General features: G+C 38.6%; 1 protein-coding gene and 2 non-coding genes across 3 annotated transcripts; 2 read left to right on the top strand and 1 right to left on the bottom strand.

Annotated features, from left to right (window-relative positions):
* Nucleotides 1–244: 244 nt before the first annotated feature.
* LOC148074847 (serine/threonine-protein kinase B-raf-like) lies at nt 245–12,586 on the top strand. Its single transcript, XM_087796135.1, has 17 exons — nt 245–274; nt 2,139–2,287; nt 2,544–2,663; nt 2,738–2,897; nt 3,088–3,130; nt 6,366–6,403; nt 7,866–7,944; nt 8,708–8,844; nt 8,921–9,038; nt 10,076–10,160; nt 10,232–10,408; nt 10,480–10,526; nt 10,795–10,913; nt 10,977–11,108; nt 11,196–11,330; nt 11,470–11,623; nt 12,564–12,586. The coding sequence occupies exons 1-17, from the start codon at nt 245–247 to the stop codon at nt 12,584–12,586; spliced, it is 1,746 nt and encodes a 581-aa protein (XP_087652261.1).
* On the bottom strand, nt 508–720 carry LOC148074849 (small nucleolar RNA U3). Its single transcript, XR_015711893.1, has one exon. It is a non-coding gene; the product is annotated as a small nucleolar RNA U3 (small nucleolar RNA).
* LOC148074848 (small nucleolar RNA U3) lies at nt 1,203–1,415 on the top strand. Its single transcript, XR_015711989.1, has one exon. It is a non-coding gene; the product is annotated as a small nucleolar RNA U3 (small nucleolar RNA).
* Nucleotides 12,587–22,534: the final 9,948 nt, after the last annotated feature.

Here is a 22,534-nt window from a genome sequence, read left to right as displayed (position 1 = left end):
TCTTTTCTTCTTTTCTCTTCTAGATCGACTTTCCAAGTCCACCATCTTCTCCTCGACTCTCGCGTGTAGCTTTAGCATCTCCGTATAAACTTCCTCAACGTTCTGAAGCCTTTCTTCTGCCGTCACCATCCGTCCCTCTGCCTCTTCCATCCTTGTATTTAGCTCCGACATCTCTTCTTTTAATGATTGAAATTGAGTTTTACTTTCCTGTCAGAACCCTCTCAGTTCTTGCAGGATGAGATCCATGTCGGCCATGTTGGCTCCTAGCTTCGTTGTCTGCGCCGCTACAGGTGTTTTCTCTGTCCTTCGAAACACGTCTTTCGGGTCCAAATCACGGAAGAATGCTTGACCCCTTTGTTTAAAATGTGAATTATTTAGAAATGTCTCTGTTTGTGGGGGTTATTTAGTAAATTTATCCGGTTCTATTGAGAGCTTCTTCACAACATCACATTGATGTTCACCCAGATGCTCCTGACAATTGTTTATGTTTAACTTTGACATTCAATCACCACTCTGATCATATTCCTCTCAATACTGCACAAGGAAGTAAAGAAGGATCATCAATGACAGAGAACATATGAAGTGAATCATTATTCTCTGTCTGCTTCACACTCAGGAAGGAATATCACAACTCTTCATCATGGTTAGTGACACCAAACACTTTACAAACACATTTCTTAAGTTAAGAACTATAGAAATGATCCCTGAAAGTATAGTCTTAACTGCTGTCAGTCAAAGAATGAAACTACATCACATGGTCACATGTCTTCACTGGCAGTGCAGTTTAACAAAAGACAAAGATCAACTGTTGGATTTTTTTTTCATACAGACACTAAAAATGGACAAAAATATAACTTGAACAATATTTCAGAAAGAAAGAAAGTAAAATTATTTGTAAAATATAATTTAATCCAAATTAATATTCAAATACCTTTTTTAAATTTGTTTCATAAACAAACACTTCTCATGAGGTATTTCTTGATTGTGTTTTTTAATGAATGTATAGTCTTCCTGTAAATGTCACTGTGGAGTGTCAGTTACATTTTTAGATACATTTTACATTCATGTTTGTATTTACTCTAAAACACAGTCTTTTGTTGCTCATATACTTGCAATTTAATGAATGAAAAATGTTTTTAATTAACCATCACTTTAGTAGTTTGGTGTGAGGATGGAGTGTGATGTTGGTGCAGAGTTAAGTTAAGACTATACTTTCAGGGATCGTTTCTATAGTTCTTAACTTAAGAAATGTGTTTGTAAAGTGTTTGGTGTCACTAACCATGATGAAGAGTTGTGATATTCCTTCCTGAGTGTGAAGCAGACAGAGAATAATGATTCACTTCATATGTTCTCTGTCATTGATGATCCTTCTTTACTTCCTTGTGCAGTATTGAGAGGAATATGATCAGAGTGGTTGTTGTGTTCAAGACAATAAACTATCAAGGAAAGTTTTACTGTAATTGTCTTTTTAAATTTTAACAAAAAGAAACAAAAGTATTTTCATTTTAATGTAAAGACTGAAGCTCATATGTCTTTGTCTTTGTTGAAATTGACAGACTAAACGGATCTGTCCAAGAAGCAATGAATTACACACATAAAAACACAAAAGTATCCCAAAGTAAAGGTTTATTTTTGTATTGAAAACATGTTTGTGGCCCTTGAAAGTGAAACAGCATTATTGAATTATTGTAATCAGATGCATTGTGGTCAGTCGTGTGTGAGCGATTGACTTCACTTATGTTTGCAAGGTTCCATATTAATACTAAAAACACAAAAGTCTGTAGCAAGGTACACTTTTTTTTGTTATATTCCATTATATATTTTAAAAGTTGTATCATATAAAACCTAAACAATATAATGTCGTTTAAGCAATCTCTGAAATGACACTGCCACCTGCTGTCCAATGTGTGTTAGTAACTTATTCCTTATATTTTATATGATATGAATCTATTTAGTAAAAAAGCAGCTTGACTGGAATCTGTACATGTTTATCAGTTCAAATCATTAATAATAATGACTAAGAATGAAAGGTATTATTACTATAAATTGTACTTTATCAGCACATCAGATACAGACCTAAGTTCTCCTCCATCTTCATGACTCTAAATTGTTTAGGCATTAAAGTTGATCAGTTTTAGGTGAGGAAGACTTTCTTCACTCTGGCCTTCTGCGACTTCTGCAGGAAGCTGCTTTTCCAGGGGTTCCGCTGCCAGACATGGGGGTACAAGTTCCACCAGCGCTGCAGCACCGAGGTTCCTCTTATGTGTGTCAACTACGACCAGTTACAGTAAGTTGTGTCACTTGAGAAGTTGTACAAAATCTTAAATTAAGCTGTGATTTAAAGTGTTGACTCTTCACTGAGGTCATGATCAGTTTAAGCTCGTCTAAATAATTAACAATTTAATATAAAGAAAGTATTGTTTTTAACCTGATGCATCTATAAACATGTGTGCAGTTATAGATTAATATATAAGCAGGATAACATTCAGTAAAAAACCTTCATTTAAACTTGATTTTAATAACATTTTCTTTTGTGGTTCAAGCTCATTGCTAGTTTCCAAGTTCTTCGAGCACCACCCCTTCACTCAGGAGGAAGTTTCTTCAGAAGGGACGACCCCCGTGTCCGAAGTCTGTCCTTCACTCCCCCCATCAGACTCCACAGGGTAATCCCCGCTCTCTCCCTTTCTGCGTGTTCGTCTCTGTGCTCTCTCTTATTGATGGCTTCAAACCTTTCCAGATCCATATGCCACGCCACTGTGTCCCCGTCCAAGTCCATACCCATCCCACCTAGTTTCCGGCCCAATGAGGAAGACCACCGTAACCAGTTTGGGCAGCGGGACCGCTCGTCGTCCGCACCCAACGTCCATATCAACACCATCGAGCCTGTCAACATTGATGTGAGATGCAACAGTTGTTGATATAAATGACTTGATTTTTGATGTAAGAATGTGAAACCAAGTAGTCAGAGGTTCTGCCTGCATCTGAAAAAAATGGATGAATGTTCAAATGATTTCATCCGACGTTGTATATTCTTTCCTTAAACTATTTATCTATAATAATAGTAACACAAATGTTGATTCTATACAGGATCTGATTCGTGATCAGTGCTTACCGAGGTCGGAGGGAGGTCATAAGGGGCGTCATAGCTCAGATGGTAGAGTGGTTGCCTGCAGTCCAAAAGGTTGCAGGTTCAATCCCAGCTCCAGACAAGCTTGTGTCGTTGTGTCCCTGAGCAAGACACTTTACCCTGATGGCAGATTCGGTGCCATGTGGTGCAGCCTACTCCCATCAGTATGTGTGAATGGCTGTCAAAGCGCTTTGTGACCCTGGTCTATAAAGGCGCTATATAAATAGAGATTATTATTATTATTATGAAGATCAACACGCAACATTTCCCAAACATCCTGTGGCTTTCTTTCCAACCATTCCGCGTCTGCGTGCTCTTAGTCTTTTGTGTGTGTGTGTGTGTGTGTGTGTGTGTGTGTGTGTGTGTGTGTGTGTGTGTGTTTGTGTGAGACCCAATAATGAATATGAATATAAATGGAATGTTGAAAAAGACAATACCATATACATTTAATTTTGTGTAGTTTGCTTTGCTTGAACAACCAAATATGATAAAATGATTCATCCAACAGCTTCTACACACTCAGCTACTTGGTTAAATATGTAACTATAATAACAATTGGTACACATGTATGTATACACTTAATGGGTTTCCCGAGAACACAAAATTGTATGTACTTTTATGTACCAAACATATCTTTGACAAACCTTTTCAGTTTCAGTTTAGTTGCTGGTTTTGTCATTACATCAGCAAGCATTTGCTCAGTAGGACAATACTCCAGATGTATCTTGCCAGTGTTTACAATCTCCCTGATGAAATGATACTTGATGTCTATGTGCTTACATCTTTGCCTGTTTACAGGGTTCTTGGCAAGTGCAATAGTACCTTGGTTGTCTTCGTACACTTTTGTTTGTGCATACTGGTACTTGTCCATTCCTTTAAGTAGCTGTTTCAAATATATACATTCCTGTATAGCTGATGCTAAGGCAATGTATTCTGCTTCACATGTAGAAAGTGCAACCGTTGGTTGTTTTCTTGATTTCCATCAAATTAGAGAGCTTCCTTCACATAAACTGACACAATAACCTGAGATACTGCGCCTGTCTGCTCTCTCTGATGCCCAGTCTGCATCACTGTACACTTTCAAACCTAGTTTACTTGTGTCATTTCTTTTGAAGCATAAACCTTGTTCTGCTGTACCTTTAAGGTACCTAAAGACATGTTTTACAGTGCTCCAGTGTTCTTCAGTTGGATCATCAAAATGCTGTGAGAGTTTACTGACCACAAAACTTATGTCTGGTCTAGTGCATGTGGACAAATATATTAAACTTCCCACTGCCTCTCTGTACTTTCTTGAATTTGTCATTTTTTCAGCATTTTCTGAATAGTCAAGTTTTGGTTCACATGGGGTCTCTCTTGCCCTACAGTCTTCCATTTCAAATCTTTTCAGTATTTTGTTCACATATCTTTTCTGTGACATAACAACTTGGCCTTCTGTTTGCTCAAAGTCTATTCCCAGAAAATGTCTGAGTCTTCCCAGATCTTTCATTTTGATCTTTTCAGTTAGCATTGTTTTCACATTTGTTAATACACTTTCATTGCTGGCTGCTATTATCAAATCATCAACCCATATAATGAGGATTACCTTTTCATCATGTTTTTCTTTTGTATACACACTATGATCAGCAGGGTTCTGTGTGAAATCATTTCTGATCAAACATGCATGTAACATAGCATTCCAGTTTCTTCCGGACTGCTTGAGACCATAGAGAGACTTATGCAGTTTACACACCAGTTTCTCACCTGTGTCTGACCATGTCTCGTAACCATCTGGTTGCTCAATGTAAAGTTCAAAATCAATAGGTGCATGTAAATATGCTGTCTTAACGTCCATCTGATGCAGCAGCAGATTCTCCTGCGCTGCCTTCTGCATGATCACCCTCACACTGGTCATATCAGCAGTAGGTGAGAATGTCTCTTCGTAATCAGTTCCTTGTTTTTGACTGTAGCCTTTTGCTACGTATCTTGCTTTGTACTTTTCTGTTCCATCAGTGTTACTCTTGAGTGCGTACACCCATCTGCCCCCCACTGCTCGTTTGCCTGGTGGAAGATGGGTGAGGCTGAATGTTTCATTTTCCTCCAGTGACTGCATCTCCTCCTTCATAGCATTGATCCACTGCCTTGAGTTGGTTGAAGCAATGGCATCCTTGTAAGTCTGAGGAATGTCACACACTGCTCTGTAACAGAAGTCAATACATGTTTGTAGTTTGTCTACCTTTTCTTCCGTTTCAAAGTCCTGTAGGTAAGTTGGTTTCTTTCTTTCCCTCTTTGGGTTCCGCCTTGTTCTCTCAGCATCGTCTTCTTGCTGAGACACTTCAGTCTGTTTTGGAGCAGTCTCCGAAACATCACTTTCCTTATCATGACTTGATGCATTTTCTTTGTTTTCATCAACCATTTCTCCATTGTCATGACTTTTTGGCTGTACATCTCTATCACAATACTCAATGTGTGCTTCAGATGTTTGTGTCTCTTTTTCATTTGCTGTTTTGGTTGTGAATTTCACTAACCTGTGCTTTTGGACTTTTTCTGTGTCTGGATAGTACACCAGATAAGCTGGGCTGTTTTTATCATATCCTATAAAAACACCTTGCTGGCACCTGGAATCCAACTTCCCTTTCTCTTGTTTGTAGGCAAAACAGATGGACCCGAACTTCTGCAGTTTGGAAACATCCGGTTTCACGCCTGTAAACATCTCATATGGAGTTTTTCTTGTGCGTCTGCTGTAGCACCTGTTTCTAACGTAAGCAGCTGTCTGTACAGCATAGTTCCATAGTTTATCTGGTAAGTTACTCTCTAACAGTAAACACCTGCCCATGTCATAGAGAGTTCGCCAACCTCTCTCTGCTGTGCCATTTTGGTGTGGCGAACAGGGCGCTGACTTTTCATGCCTTATCCTATTCTTGGTCAACAGTTCTTGGAAAACTTGAGTTGTAAACTCAGTGCCGTTGTCTGAACGGACGCACTTGACTTCACCATAAGGTGCTATGTCTGCCAAGAATCTTTCTGTGGCATGAACTGCATCACTTTTAGCTTTAAGGAAGTACACAAACATTGTACCTGAGTAGTCATCTGTAAAAGATTGAGCGTATCTGTGTCCCTCTATGCTCGGGGTTCGCATTGGACCTGCTAGATCAGTGTGGACTAGCTGTAATGGTTTTGTAGCTTTTCTGTCTGGCTCCCTATTTCTACTCTGTGTGAATTTTCCTTTCGTACACACTTCACATGTCTGTGTTGGTCTGACCACACTCCCATTTATCACCATGCCTTTTACAACACCTTGTAATTTTTGTACATCTTCATAATTGCAATGACCCATAATCTCATGCCAGGTTTGTATGTCGTGGGACACTTTACATTTATCAACACTCTGTTCAACAGTTGATAAATAATACAAATTGCCACTTTCATGAATGTCAAACCTGCTGCCATCTTTTGTGATCATGTGACTGTTCTTTTTCTTGAACCTGACTGTTGCTCCTCCATTCGCTGCTCTCACCACTGAGAAGATGTCTTGGGGGTACGTTGGCATGTAGAGTGCTTGCCGAAGCTGTGCTCTGTGTTGTCGTCCGGTGCTGTCCAGGAGATGAATCACAGCGGTCCCTCTGCGTTGGGCGATTCCGTTGCACTCGGTCCCATCTGCCAGCTCGACTGCGTGGGTCTCTGGCTGAAATGTGGCGTCGAAACTCACAAACTTGCTCATGTCGTTCACGATGTGAGAGGTTGCTCCTCCATCCACCATGATGCTTTTCATCTTTATGTTGTCAGCTGGTCTCTCAGTCTTTGTATGTTTCGCCATGAAGAGATGGTCGTCATCACCTTCTTGCTCTTTCTCTGCAACTTTTCTGGCACCATCTTGATCTCCCTTTTTCTTGCACAGGGATTCTTTATTCATATTTTGCTTGCTATGTTTTATGTGTGTTTTCATTACATTGTCCGTTGATTCAGCCGTTTTCATCTTTTCAGCTTCTTCATAGATTCTCAGCCTCCTCTTAAAGTCTGTGAATGTAACTTGGTCTTCATTTTGTGTCACATGGACAGCTAGAGGCCTGAACATGTCCGGTAGTCCACCAAGTATCATGGCTATGATTAGTCCATCACTCATAGCTTCACCTGCATTTCTCAAAGCAGTGATAATATTTTCCGCTCTTATAATATAGCCTGTGACACTTTCGTTGTCTGCCATCCGCAGCTTGGTCAACGATGTGTATAAACTTATTATTCTTGGCTTGCTTTTTCCAGAATAATGTTCTTTCAATAACTTCAGTGCCTCCCTGCCTTTATCAGCAGCGTCATGTCTGATTAGAGATAGACTTTTATCATCTATCAGTCTTATCAGTTCGGCATAGCAGTCAGCATTCTTCCTTCCGTCTAGAGCTAACTGCTCTTCACTAGCATCCGTGGGCTCATGCAAAATAGTCTCTGTCAGGTTTAAGATATGCAAGTGACCAAGCAATCTCGTTTCCCAAAGGTCATGCTTATCATCTGTTCCGTCAAAAAACAGTTGCGGCGATAGCATCCCTGCGGCTCCTCTGTCCGTCATCTCTACACGTGTTTTGCGGTCTTTTCTTCTGCTAGCTTGTTAGCACTTAGCTCTTAGCTCTAGCGTTCGCGTATTGCGTCGCGACGCTCCTCGTAACTTTGCCCGGTACTTATCTTCAAGGTGGCTCTCATTCTCTGCCACTTCTGTCCGTCATTAGTCACTAGCGGTGACCGAAGCTGTCTGGGCCCATAACCTGTTAAGGATTTTCATTCAAACTCCTCATTATACTCCTACCCCAATGACATAGTCTTTGATTTTGAGCCCGAGCCTGTTTTCCGAGGTAGTTAGGCCTCTGTGTGTTCCTGTGTTCTTCCTCTCTTCCCCCATCCTCTTCCTCCTTCACCTACACCTCCACCCCAGCACAACAGCCCCTTTACCTTGTGTCAAGTCCACTGTGTGTGTTTCCCTCTTTATGTTTTCACATGTTCTCTCTCATGGTTGTGGGATTCACTTCAATCTTACTGTTTCAAACACTGTGATGCACTTTTGTTACACACAGACTTCAAAAGAGTCGTTTTCTTCATCATTGTATGGTAAATATATGCAAATAAATGATGCTGTTTTTAAGAGATTCCTTAGATAAGTCAAGCCTTTTGATAATGAATGTAGTATTTAAAATGTCCATGTATCATTTACCAGTGTAGCTCCATTAAAAAATATTTGGCCTTATAAATAAGAATAGTCTAACTGAGCTATTTATTTATATATATATGACCTCTTTCATCGAATTGCATAAACGTGACTGCAAGTCAATAAAATAATTAGTTTTAGATTTGTAATTATTAAGGCTTTTAACTTGTATAAATCATTCTTGAAAGTATTCACAATTGAGAGTCAAAGTACGAATGAGTTTCATTCATGATGTAAAATGAAAAAATAATAAATCATAGGGTAACAAACATTATTTGCCACTGCATGACCTCTTCTGCACATTCAAACGGCAAACGCACTCTTTAAAGTCAACTTTCTTCTTCTCTCCTCTTCTGCCTTAACTCACTTTTTCAAGCTCCAAATGCTTTTTCTCTGTTTCCCCTGCTGTCCAGGTACCACCACAGGTCTGTCCGCCACTCCTCCTGCATCTCTACCCGGCTCTCTGACCAACGTCAAGGTCCCGCAGAAGTCCCCGTGTCCACAAAGAGAGCGCAAGTCGTCGTCCTCGTCTGAAGATCGCAATAAAATGGTAAGAGACCGTCTTTGTGCTTTGATGAACGTTGCTGTGGTGATGATGAAGGTGATGGTGATGTGCCGTGAAACAGAAAACTCTCGGGAGGAGGGACTCCAGCAACGACTGGGAGATATCTGAGGGCCAGATCACTCTGGGTCAGAGGATAGGATCTGGTTCATTTGGAACGGTCTTCAAGGGAAAGTGGCACGGTAAGAGTCGGTCTAAATAGTTTAGTTTAACGCTGCTAGAGTCTACAGACTAGTGTTAATGACGTTTCTTTTATAAGGGATGGAGATTATTAAGGTTTTATACCAATGTGAATGATTTTTATGACATTGTTACTAATAGGATACATTTGGAACGTTACATCCTTATCCCTAATATATATATTTTAAACAAAATCAGAAAGAAAATGGCAGCAAAACCGAACACTGTTTGGTAACTGCCATTTATATCATTATCGTGGCGAGTGTCTTTACTAATCCCTGGTCCTTTGTAAACATGTTACAGGGAAGATAAAAACGAGCTTAAATAGTTCGACCAGACTCAATAGAGAAGTGGTGTCAAACTCAATCACACAAATCTTCTAGCAGTTGAGGTTGTGGGTCTAACAACATGTAGATTTGCTAGGGTTCCCTAGAATCCTTAAAAAGTATTTAAAGGTACTACAGTACATTCAAGAATCTAATGATAAGGCCTTTGTTTGCATTGAAATACAATTTGAACCAGGGACTATCAGAGCTGATTTACATTGAGGTTCTACTTCAACATGCTTTATGTTGAAACTTCATTAAGAGAAATTGTCTCTGGGCATTATGGGAAAGTGTGAATTTATTGAGTTTTTTTCTAGCCAAAATGTTTCATGATGGCTAAAAGTTGTACCAGACAACGTGGACGACACACCCTTTTTTTGTGTGTATTTTTTGCATATATATACGATGGGAGTCAGGAAACGATTTTATTTTATTTTATTTTAATATTAACATTTTGCTGTATTTAACAGTAAGCATGTCTCTGATTAGGATCATGTCTGAATTATCTTTTTATTTTTACATTTTAATCAAACAAACCTTTCATCATCCTCAATTTTGCTTTTATTTTTGATAATCTCTATTCCTCATCTTAACTACTGTCATCTTTATCAGTCAACATATCAACACGAGCATGTATTGGCCCCTCCTGCCCGTGAATGTGTGACACATGTGAATTAGAACAAGCAGCTTATTTTATTAATCTTCAATTTCAGGCGATGTTGCTGTGAAGATGTTGAACGTGACGGCACCCACCCCTCAACAGCTTCAAGCCTTCAAGAATGAAGTGGGAGTCCTCAGGTAGCTCATGTCACTAACTCGAACCTTTGACCTCTGCCTTGGACTTAAACATCTGTGTTTGTGTGCGACAGGAAAACGCGTCACGTGAACATATTGCTGTTCATGGGCTACACCACCAAGCCCCAGCTGGCCATCGTCACCCAGTGGTGCGAAGGCTCCAGTCTCTACCATCACCTGCACATCATGGAGACCAAGTTCGAGATGATCAAGCTCATCGACATTGCCCGGCAGACGGCTCAGGGCATGGAGTGAGTCGCTACACTTGTTTGTTGTTGTTTGTGCTTCTCGCTTATGTTGCTTTGTGTTTTTTCCTGAACAGTTATCTTCACGCCAAATCAATCATCCACCGGGATCTGAAGAGCAACAGTATCCTAAGAGAGATCAACCAGTCTGGAGTTATTGAAAGTTACATGAAACTACTTTAAAAGAAAAATCAAAAGCATTGAAACTCGTGTTATTCCTATCACTCATTAGCTCCTTGAGTGACAGGTGTCCCATTTTGATTGTGGATAACTATTGAATAATCTTTGGTTTATCAAACGTCTAACAAAAGAATTACAATTGTAAGAATATCTTTTCTCCAGAAATGAAGAGCATTCTTCCCAGGAAGTGTCCTTGACGACTTCTCCTCCAGATATTTTCCTCCACGAGGACCTGACGGTAAAGATCGGTGACTTCGGTCTGGCCACAGTGAAGTCCCGCTGGAGCGGCTCACACCAGTTTGAGCAGCTGTCTGGGTCTATCCTGTGGATGGTGAGTGTGAAGCTGCCCCTCGCGACTCACCTGAACTCCCTCCTGACAGGACTGCTCTTTCAGGCTCCTGAGGTCATCAGACTGCAGGACAAGAATCCCTACAGCTTCCAGTCCGACGTCTACGCCTTCGGCATCGTGCTGTATGAGCTCATGTCCGGAGCTCTGCCCTACTCCAACATCAACAACCGAGACCAGGTCAGATGTTTGTTCGTCACACTCCAGTCTTTTTCTATAATAAAGCAGAGTCCTCTCAAAGATGTAATGAAACGGTTTCTGCTGCAGATAATATTCATGGTGGGTCCAGGTTACCTGTCGCCGGACCTCAGCAAGGTGCGCAGCAACTGTCCCAAGGCCATGAAGAGGCTGATGGCCGACTGCCTGAAGAAGAAGAGAGAAGAGCGCCCCCTTTTCCCCCAGGTGGGATCACACACTTGTTCAAGCTATATCAGTATTTTTGAAAGTGATGTTGACCATGTCACAATAGTTGTGACAGAAAGTAGCTCCTTAAGGAGTTCAAGGAAGTAAGACTTATTGTGAGTCTCATTGTTCTTTTGAGATCCTGGCGTCCATCGAGCTGCTGGCTCGCTCGCTCCCCAAAATCCACCGCAGCGCCTCGGAGCCGTCGTTAAACAGAGCTGGTTTCCAGACGGAGGACTTCAGCTTGTATGCCTGCGCGTCACCCAAGACCCCAATACAGGCCGGTGGCTATGGTAGGTTTTATTTGCGTCTCTGCACTCGACTTTCCTCCCACAGTTCAGAGAAGCATGTTCGTAACTGATTCTTACTGTAGGCGTGTCTGCAAACATCGACACCCCTAGTCTCTAGATACCACACTATTCTTTCTACGCAGTCGAGGCATGTGTAACTAGTTACTTGCAGTTGCCCTATATAACCACTGTTCTGTATCCGTTTAATAAAAAAAAACTAATCCCATCACAGCAAAGCCTTTCCAATAATTACCAGACCAAAATGATTTATTCTTGTAGACCCATTTCAGGTACTAAATTAAGTTAACAAATGACTCACATAAACTAGTGTACCATATTTTTGGGACTATAAGGCAAACTTGAATAACATACATTTTCTCATAAATCGACAGAGTTCCTTTAAAGCTTTATTAATGAATTATGCTGCTCAAAATAAGGTCAAAATGTGAGGCTCCATAATAATGCACCTCATGGAGATATACTACGATGCTGCACTTAATTGTAATTGTACAAGGTTTAAAATGTTTGTGAATTAAAAAATAAATAAATAAAACTTGTACGAATTAAATTGTTCTATTGTGGTGTCGATAAAGTTGTGGAGGTAAGTCACACGTCACATGACAGAAACACAAACGCCATTGGTCAACAGCAGGTTAGCGTCACTTAATGGCGGATTATTGAAGTGTTTATGATTTGATATCCGTGTGATGGTTTAAATGTATAGAAGTTGAGATCTGTCCAGGGTGTCCTCTGTCTCTTGTCCCAAGCTTACGACAGAATGTTACATGTTCACTTCAGTTTGCCATGAATCTCAGAAGTTTTGTCCAAACCTGACAATTCAAAATGTCTATTGGGTTATTTCAAGAACCAGCTGAATAACTGCTGACATATGCTCGTCAATCCATCACTAAAATTCTGTCTCCTTTGTTTTTTACCTTCCCAGGGGAGTTTTCGGCATTTAAGTAATGTGTGCTGTTTCACACCAGTTCATCCCTCCTTCTTCTTCACCTCTCAAAAGTCCCTTCGGTGGATCCATTCATCACCAACAAGTGAATATTAGCAGAATGTGTTCCTCCCTCTGACCACCTGCTGGAGGAGTCCGTCCACCGAACACCGCCCAGCACACTCAGACACAGGACCGGTGGTCGAGGCTGTGAGGAGGACTGGAGCGCTCCGCTGAAGAAGGACACGGGAGACGGCAGAAAAGAGGTTTTGGGATGGTTCTTCCCCGGGCCAGGTCGAAGGTCGGTCATCTCCACTGCACTGAGGCCGACTCAGGACAGAGCCTGCACGGCGATGACGACGGCGTCTGTCGGAGGCGGATGTCCTGAGACCCGGCGAGGGGGGTTCACCCTGTAACTATGACTTGAATCTCCTTCATCTTTCAATTTGTGTTTTGCCTTTTCAAGAGAAGGTTCTGTGCAGCACAAAATGTGGCACTGACGAGTCCTGCTTCGCCTCCTTTAACTTCATGTGACGAGAAAAGCTTCTCTTGGATCACATGGCTTTAATATTGCACTCTGCTACTCACTGAAACATTCTCTATCGTCCACACTTCTTTACGTTGCTCATCCCGGCATGTGTCCTGATTAGAATCCACCTGTTGTTTTATTTTTGCCTTTTTTTCTGTACAGGCAGGCCTGCAGATACCTACATATTTAAAGTGACTTTTTTGGTTTGTTTTATGAGCTAATCTTTCAGAATCTAAGCTAACAAGTCTTTCTTTTGGACGCTTGTGTACTTTGCACTTTGTAGAAAATGCATTGAAGCCTTTTTGATCGGAACATGAGTCCCGAGACGAAGAGCTGATGATGAACCGGAGGAGGCTCTTGTTTTTTTAAAAGGGAGGGTGAACATTCCTACAGCAATGAGAGCTAAAACAACTGCTAGCTTGATGAGAGGTGTTCAAACACGGACAGAGAGGTGGTCGTCCATCGTACACGTCTACCTTGACCCCCTTTGCAACATCATTACGACATATTTTGCTTCTGGTGTGGAGTTTTACACTCTTGTTTTCTCTCAGCTTAGCTTAGCGTAGCTTAGCACTTAGCTGACTGAATGCTAACTATGTTTTCTACCCTCATTTAAACAATCAGTTGATAACAACAGTAAGTCTTACTTTTTTTTTTTTTTAATATCAGCAAAAGGTTTACAGATGAAAGTGTGTGTACATGAAGAAAGAAAGTAAGATATTCTCTTCTTAAAAGGTCTTTTTGTTGTCACTTACTTCAATGATTGGCTGCTGCTGGTTGTTGCATGATCAGCTCTTATCCTGCTGAAGTTTACACCTCAAAGTTACACTTGTCTTAGCGTCGTCCACTGATATTCATCGCCCAAAACCATACACAACAAGAGTTCCCTTCAATTGAATTCAGATGACAAGTCAAGATGAGGAAAATAACATCCACGTCCTTTCAGGGTTTTCTTGGCTGCTGATCCATGAACGCTGCTTCCGGTGAAGTTTTTCATATCCAAGTATCGTGACATGGCTACTGTGTTTACGGTTGAGCAACATCGCAAGTTTACCTTTCGCACATTCATGATGAGTGATCTTTGTTTGTTAAGATGTGTGATTCATATTTTGATGGATTGATGACAATGATTCGGTCGACTTTGAAATGAAATGTTGAATTATGAATCATCAAAGTGAATCAGAAACGTCTCCGACACCTTCTGTGTTTGTTTTAATTCAACTTTATCAAAAGTTTACAAACACCTAAAACAATATTTTTAATCACATTTTTGTAACATTTAAATGGGTTTTCAAATACATTGGAGCTCTAATCAAAAGGTTCCTCTCGAAAGAAACTCATCGTGACATAGTGTCGCAAAAATCCACAAAAACAATTCAATGTAAAAATGAATGGTTTGTCGGATACACATATGGATGAAGTCGGGTCACATGTTCATCCTGGACTCACGGGGAGAAGCTGGCCTGGGTCGTGTTCACTGATATCACTCATGTTTCATAAGTCACAGCCAAGTTGTCACGAGCTGACATGAGTTGAAAAGAAAGTGGTCGCCTCCTCCACACATCAGTATCAGCCGGGATATCTACCTGTGCAGGGCTAGACGCACATCGGCCTCATTCTATCTTTTTTTTTGACTTGTATATCTCTTGAGCTCTGCTCCAGTCACCAACTCTTCTGGAACATTCCCTCTCTCTCGACCTGTTGCCTGCACCTTAAACTCCCTACACTCGCACACAAACACAAAAACCTTTCAATTGAAAATGATCATGACGTTTTCTCTTTTGTTTCGTTCCACCTGTAAATAGTTGTACAAAGGAAATACTGTCAAGTTTGCTAGAAGGCATGGAAACTACAAATGTAACAAATTATAAAATGTTCAATTTAAGAGACATTTTGATAGGCAAAAGAAAAACAGTTGCGTGTACAAATATTTAAGGCTGTATCATACGGAGAAAGAGCTTAATGTATTTGTTGTGAATATGGAAAACTGATATATTAAAGAAGTGCATGAAAAGTGGAGAATGGTAGTCGTCTTTTTCTTTCTTCCTCTCTCCGCTTGGTGGCGCTGTTGTCAAGCTTGTACCGTCCGAGCAAGATGCCATTTTACTTGAAATCTTGGATCAATATTGGAATTTATAACTTCAACGACTCTTTTAAAGGCGTTTACATTTCAGATAAGTTAAATATTGTCCTGTCACAATTGATCAATAAAATATTGTTAATATAAACACTTTAGTGTTAAAAAATGCGATTGATCTACTTGTTTGTAAATTGTTATATAATAACAAAATAAAACTATATGAATGTAGAAATAGTTATTTATTTCTTCAAAGAAAACTGAAACTATGAATAAATACATTACTAATGGTCAATACAAATAATAAATTATGTTGTGGAATAATATTAAGGTTGGTTCTTTTTTCTACATTTGACATAATTATTTTGAAACGAGACTGTGCCAAAAGTGGAAATTGTCATTGATGTATTTTAATGTATATAGTAGTAATAATATGATTCTATAATGAACATGTTTAAATAAAAAACGTTAGTTACATTAGTCAAGCTTTAAAATATTTTAAATTAAATATGTGGAATAAAGTAAAATAAAATTGAAGCATATTATTTCTGATTTGAGTTCTGTTCAAAACGTTAATAAATTACAATTTCATTTACAATATAATTAAATCTCAGTTTTTTTTCCTGTAAAATTATATTTTCAATTTTCTATATATTTTTTTTTACTTTTTTAGAAGACAATACATACAAATGTCATTTAACTGAAAATAATATTCATTTTAACAACAAATGTAAAAAAACTTATTTTTTATTATTTTCCACAACAATAATCAATTTAATTGTTGATCAGATTAATAAGTGGATTTGTGCCTTTTTGAGACAAAAGAGTCAAGAGGACTAAAACTAAACACTAGCAGACCATCGAACAATCTTGGCAAACATCTTGTTGACTGACGACCTCAGGACTTCATTAGTAACATCTAGATGGCGCCGCAGATGGCTCGCTTTTTCCACTTCATCATGAATGACTCCTGCTTTGTTTTTGCAATACAGATACAAATAAAACATACAAAACATTTTAAAAATAACATTTCATTTAAAAAAAATGCAAAACATATTGTGACATTATTTCAAATGAAAGATTGACACCCAATAGCAAATGTATGGAAAAGTTTGATGTCTCATCTCACCTTGAAACAAATGAGTGTGAGCACTTTTAATTTACATGTTGAATAAACCTTCATTCAAACTATTTTATTGTCTGATAAGTGTACATTTATCTTTGACAACACAACCACTCTGATCATATTCCTCTCAATACTGCACAAGGAAGAGGGGGGGATCAGGTACCAGACGAGAGTTGGATCAGGTACCAGACGAGAGGGGGATCAGGTACCAGACGAGAGGGGGATCAGGTACCAGACGAGAGGGGGATCAGGTACCAGACGAGAGTTGGATCAGGTACCAGACGAGAGGGGGATCAGGTACCAGACGAGAGGGGGATCAGGTACCAGACGAGAGGGGGATCAGGTACCAGACGAGAGGGGGATCAGGTACCAGACGAGAGGGGGATCAGGTACCAGACGAGAGGGGGATCAGGTACCAGACGAGAGGGGGATCAGGTACCAGACGAGAGGGGGATCAGGTACCAGACGAGAGGGGGATCAGGTACCAGACGAGAGGGGGATCAGGTACCAGACGAGAGGGGGATCAGGTACCAGACGAGAGGGGGATCAGGTACCAGACGAGAGGGGGATCAGGTACCAGACGAGAGGGGGATCAGGTACCAGACGAGAGGGGGATCAGGTACCAGACGAGAGGGGGATCAGGTACCAGACGAGAGGGGGATCAGGTACCAGACGAGAGGGGGATCAGGTACCAGACGCCCTTCACCAAAATCAACATCTTCTGGGACTCGGGACTACACATCTACGACAGCGCGGAGGAGGCGGCCGAGGCTTTGAACGGACGCGGGATTCAGGTGAAGGTGACGAAGACCCCCCGCCCCCTGATCACAGCGGAGCAGCGATTGACAGCCCCGTCACCATGGAAACCAGTCGACGCCAGAGAAACAACGCGCCGCGCACGAGAGAGGCTGAGCGAGTTCAGACACGCATCTCAGCAATAACTTCGCCACGGTTTAAGAGATAAGTGGAACTCGTGTAAATCATAGTTCTTGTTAAAACTATTATTCCTTAAGTTCATGTTCGGCACATTCTAATAATGTCGTTTGAAACACTTCACTGGGTTATTAACGATCACATGTTAAATAAGACTTCACCAAATGTAGATCAATGTTTACAAAGTAGACGGGGAAGGAGCTCGACTAAACACCTAATGTTGGACAATTCTAGTATAGGAATAGCAGTTATTCTGTCTTTTTCTTTTACTAGGGAGGCCCCCCACACTTCTGGGGCTCACTTCCCTCCTCCCTCCAACAGGGAACTCAAGGAATGGGCTTTTACACCCCATCCTTTTGAAGTCAGTGTGTTATATGTTTGTTTAAGGTTTTTTTTCATTGTTCTGTGTGTTTTTATACTTTTTGGGGCGATTGCATATAAGGTTATTGTATACACATGACAGAATCCAAGAAACCAACCAACAAGAAACCAGGGATAACATAAAAAGACAATTAAATTCAGAAGTAGAAAAAAGAACTAGGTATTTAAAAGAGTCATATTACGAGATGGGGTCAAGAGAACGAGACTTTTGGCAAGAAGACTTAAAAAACAGCAGATCGACCGCTCCGTTCATAAAATTAGAGATGCTTTAACAAATGAAGCCACTTTTGATTTAGAGGAAATAGAAACTAAATTTAGAAATTATTATGAGAATTTGTATAAACAACCACCTTCTGCCGACATAAGTCAAATCAAAACTTTTCTTAACTCACTAGATCTACCATGCATCGGCACAAAGCAAAATGACCTCCTAACAACACCGATAACAAAAGTGGAAATAGAGCGAGCAATTGGAAGGTTCAAATCAAATAAATCACCAGGTAGTGACGGTTTACCGTCTGAATGGTATAAAACATTCAATGAACAGCTGACCCCGATGCTACACACATCATTTAACTACACTCTTGAACAGGGTGTGATTCCTCCGTCTTGGAGCGAAGCTATCATCTCAGTTATCCCAAAAAAGAAAACCAGTGAGAAGTGTGAAGACGACAGGCCGATCTCATTATTAAACATAGTGTTAGGGTTTTTTTTGTGTTCCGATGAACCGACCCCTCCCCAGCCTCGTACGTGGTGATGGAATGAAGGACAGACACATGGATGAGTTTAAGAAAAATGCTCGTTTAGTGAATTATGCAAAAGTCAGAGACAAACTTACGTGAACACAAAGATAAGACAAAATGGTGGATCTTTATAGTAGAATATTCAGGTTAACACCTCTAGTCAAATGTGAATGTAGGATTGGTCAGTAACTGTAAACACTTGATTCTAAAATGGCCGGTCGCACGTGATCGTAGTGGAAATTTACCAAAGTTGTTTTCTTCTCGAATCTGTTCCCAGCGACTTGTGTCCTTCAGAGTGAATTCTCAGACAGGTGTCCAGACTTCCTGGAATCTGGGATTGTTTAATCTTTCTGTGTGTGTGAGGGTTTGTGACCTCGGCCTTTGAGTTGTGAACCTGAGTTCAGTTTAAGTGAATGCACTGCAAGACAATGATGATTTAATATGAATTAAATATGAAAGATCATCAGTTAATCAAGTGACTATTTGAAATGTGTGTTAAATCTAGATGATTGATTACAGTAAAGTTGTCATTTCCTTACATTCCCCCTGATTGCATCATGAACTAATGATGCAATAAAACAAAGACAAGTCTGATTTCAAAATAATCGCGAATCTGATTATAAACTAAACATGCTAAACTATCATCCGTATAGTGCCACACAAAGATTACATATGGTGAGAAAGCAACAGAGGAAACACAGATTCATTTAATGGAAACAATTATACATTATGAGCATTTCTCTCAAATCACAAAAAAAAAGAAAAAATCCAAAAAATAATAATAATAATAATAATTCCTAATTATGCTATGAATTAAAACTGAAGTAATAGAATGCCAAATCATCAAAAAACATATTCACAATAACTAACTCAAATCTAATAAGTCTATTTTGAAGTAGAGATTTTGATAAAATATATATTGATATGGAGCCAGTATCCACTGCTTTGAAAAACCTCTTTAACGAGGTAAAAAGAAAGCAGCAGCCCTGTTGTCGGCGACTTGGATGTGGGCTCGTGTGAGGTGTTGTTGACGTACTCCCCCGTCAACAGTGCATCATTGAGCTCGTCCTGCAACATAGGAAAGACATGAACAGCATCGCATTCTTGAGACAAATGAGAAACAATACATCTTTAAATCATGCTTTTTATTTAGAATTGACTCATACTACTTCATGCAGACAAAATTAACCCCTTCCTATTTACTACCCAAGTCAGAGAGATAGTCAAACACAGTCGTACCTTATTCTCGAGCTGTTTTCTACACCAAAAATTTAAACTAATTGAATGCAATCTGGACAGAGCTCCCTTCAGCAGTGTTGATCGGCAGAACCGTGCAACAAGAATCACCATCACGTAACAAACCTATTATCCAGCTAAGTATCTATCTAAGTCCTCCCCCTGAGGGACAAATAAACAACCTTATTTATTTGTATTTAAAAAATGTTTTCTTGAATAACTTTATATCCAAATCTATTGTCAAATCATTTAATAAATCATAATACTCTTTGTATTAACTCTCTTAAATTAGATTAATTAATTATTAATTTAATTAAATTAAAATATATGACATTATTAGCTAAAAAAAATATTCTAAGCTTTGTTTAATCTTTATTATTCCTCTTAGATTTGGTTTGAAAGTCTATTGCTAAAGTAAATGGATAATATCAAATAGAAAAAAGTGACCATTTCTGCATCCGTTTATTTATTCAATTTTGTTTTTTCTATATTAGCATTTCTATTGTTGGATTTCCGGACCTAAGTTTAACCAATTAATAAAAGACTAACCAAGACTTAATTTATGAATAATTTAAAAATTTAAAAATTTAAAATTTAAAATAAAAAAAGTAAAAATCTACTCTATAAAATATTTTTTCCGATTATAATTATAATGATTCATTCTTTTCTTTTCTTTTCTTCTCCTTTGTTAGATATAGAACTCCACTAAAATTTGTAACCTTATTTTTAATTATTAACCAATTCAATTTAATTTAATTTTAAGTGTCTTATCGTTACAACCAATTTATTATCTTTATTTTAAAGTTCCCCAAATAACTGTTAAACTCTAGTATTTCAAATTGGTATTTATTTTAGGTTTATTCAGGTTAATTTTGTTATGTAGATGAAGACTAGTAATTTTCAATGCTTATGTAATTCAATTCCTTCAATAAATTACACTTGCAAGTCCATATGTTGTCAATTTTAGAATTCAACTTGTTTATTTTCTATCAATCTCTTGCTCTAGTTCTTTTTTTTTCTTCAACTTAGATTTAAGGTATATTTATCTTTAACAAAGTTAATTTAAAGATTGATATGATTCTGTAATTTCTAAATAGATTATTTATTATTTTCTTTCCTGAAGGCATCATTTATTTATTTTTTCTGATGGGTCTTATATTTTTCAAAGTCAATTATTTTCCCTGCTTTATATTTTGTTTAATGTTTATAGTTGTCTTAGAACGTTAGAAGCAGCTTTAGAAACATATTTCCATTTCTTATTGAACTTTTTCAATAAATCAATTTAATTATTTTTAATTTCAAGTTTCACTTTTCATATTGTCTATTGTATCATTGGCTGCTATTGATGTAGATAAAAGTATTCTATTTTAATTTATTTAAAAAATACATCTTCTTAAATTGATTAATGATTAATTCTGAGAAATATGTTTAATCATAACAATATGTTTTCTGTTCTTTGAAACTTCCTCAATGTTTGGACATTTTCCAGCCCATTTGATTGTCCTTTTAAATATATAAAACCAATATGTTCCTTCTTTTAGCTTTAAGTAAAGTCTTATTAGTTTGTGGGAAGTTGTATTTATCTTAAATCATGATTTCTTGTGTTTGGTAATTTAAACATCTTATCTATTTCACCACATGTCCAAAGAGTAGTTTCCTAAAACTACATTTGTTCATATATATATTTAAAAGTATGCTAGTCAAGTTTTTAGCTTTACTCATGTTGGCTCATGTTTCTTGTTCACCTTCTAAGAAGGAGATCTTTTGATATATTTAAGTCTGCAGTGGACAGTGGCTTCTTATTTCTCCCTCACTGGAGCTTCTCAACACCACCTCTAACAGGATAAGAATGATCAGAAGTTATGAGAAGGTCAGTTATGCATCTATTCAGGTGGTGATGAGGATATTGTGTGTGTGTCATGAGTTGTGTATTCATAACTTTGATCTGTGGATGTCTGTTAAAGTTTGTCATGTGTTTTATTTGAATAAACCTTGAAGTTAGCAGAGTTCAAATGATCAGAATGTTTTGACTTCATGGAGAAGAGAGAAACAGAGGCGGAGGTTCGAGAGAATTCTTTCACTCTCTCACACACACAGGGAGCAGGTCGTAGCAGAGACACTTTTTTATCTTATTCAATTTAAAATGTAAGTCATGTGTTTCTTTGTTTGTCTCTGAGATCAGTGTGTTATTTGTAATATCTATGTGAATGTCTGAGAGTGTTGTGTGAGTTCAAATCTGTTTATGAATGTTATAGTTAATTAGATCAGGTGTCAGTCAGACCTCTTTGATTATTTACCCACAACAGAAATACAGTATCTATTCTAGATTACTATTTTGCTTATCTTGACTAGTTTCTTTAATCAATATTCACTTCAAGGAGATTTCCTCTTGGTCTATAGTTGTTTGAGAGAAGAATGTCATATTAATATTTCTCAGTGTTTCTTTTAATTTATCTCTTAATCTATTTTTTTTCTTTGACCTTTCCTCCTACAGTATTTTAGTCTCTATTTTTTCCATTTTCACTATTTTAAGTCTAATTACCAAAGAACAATAACATAAATTTCACTCGCATCAATATGGAGTGGCTTAGTATAGTATAGTCTAATCTCTATAGTATATTCTTTATTGTCTATTCTCTATAGTCTAGTTTCTGGAGGTGACAAGTCAGCAGCTCTAGACAGAGTCACTTTTAATTAGTTTAAATAAAATTCTGTCGACCTCACACGTTTTCGTTTTGTTTTCTTATGGCTGCTTTCATCATAGCTCTGAGTGGAGCAATCAGAGTATGTTATTCTGGGATTAATTTTTTACTGTTACATCTTAAGATATCATGTCTCTAACAGGCTAGATTTGTATGCTTTTTTCGTCAAATCGCAAACAACTTTGCATTTCTTAATCATGTGTCTCAGGGCCGTAGCTTCTCCACCAGCAACCACAGCAAGAGC

Source organism: Callionymus lyra, chromosome 7 (genome assembly GCF_982586985.1).
Source record: "Callionymus lyra chromosome 7, fCalLyr1.hap1.1, whole genome shotgun sequence".
Classification (NCBI taxonomy): domain Eukaryota; kingdom Metazoa; phylum Chordata; class Actinopteri; order Syngnathiformes; family Callionymidae; genus Callionymus; species Callionymus lyra.
The sequence above is the reverse complement of the archived record's forward strand: the minus strand, read 5'-3'. Positions and strand labels throughout refer to the sequence as shown.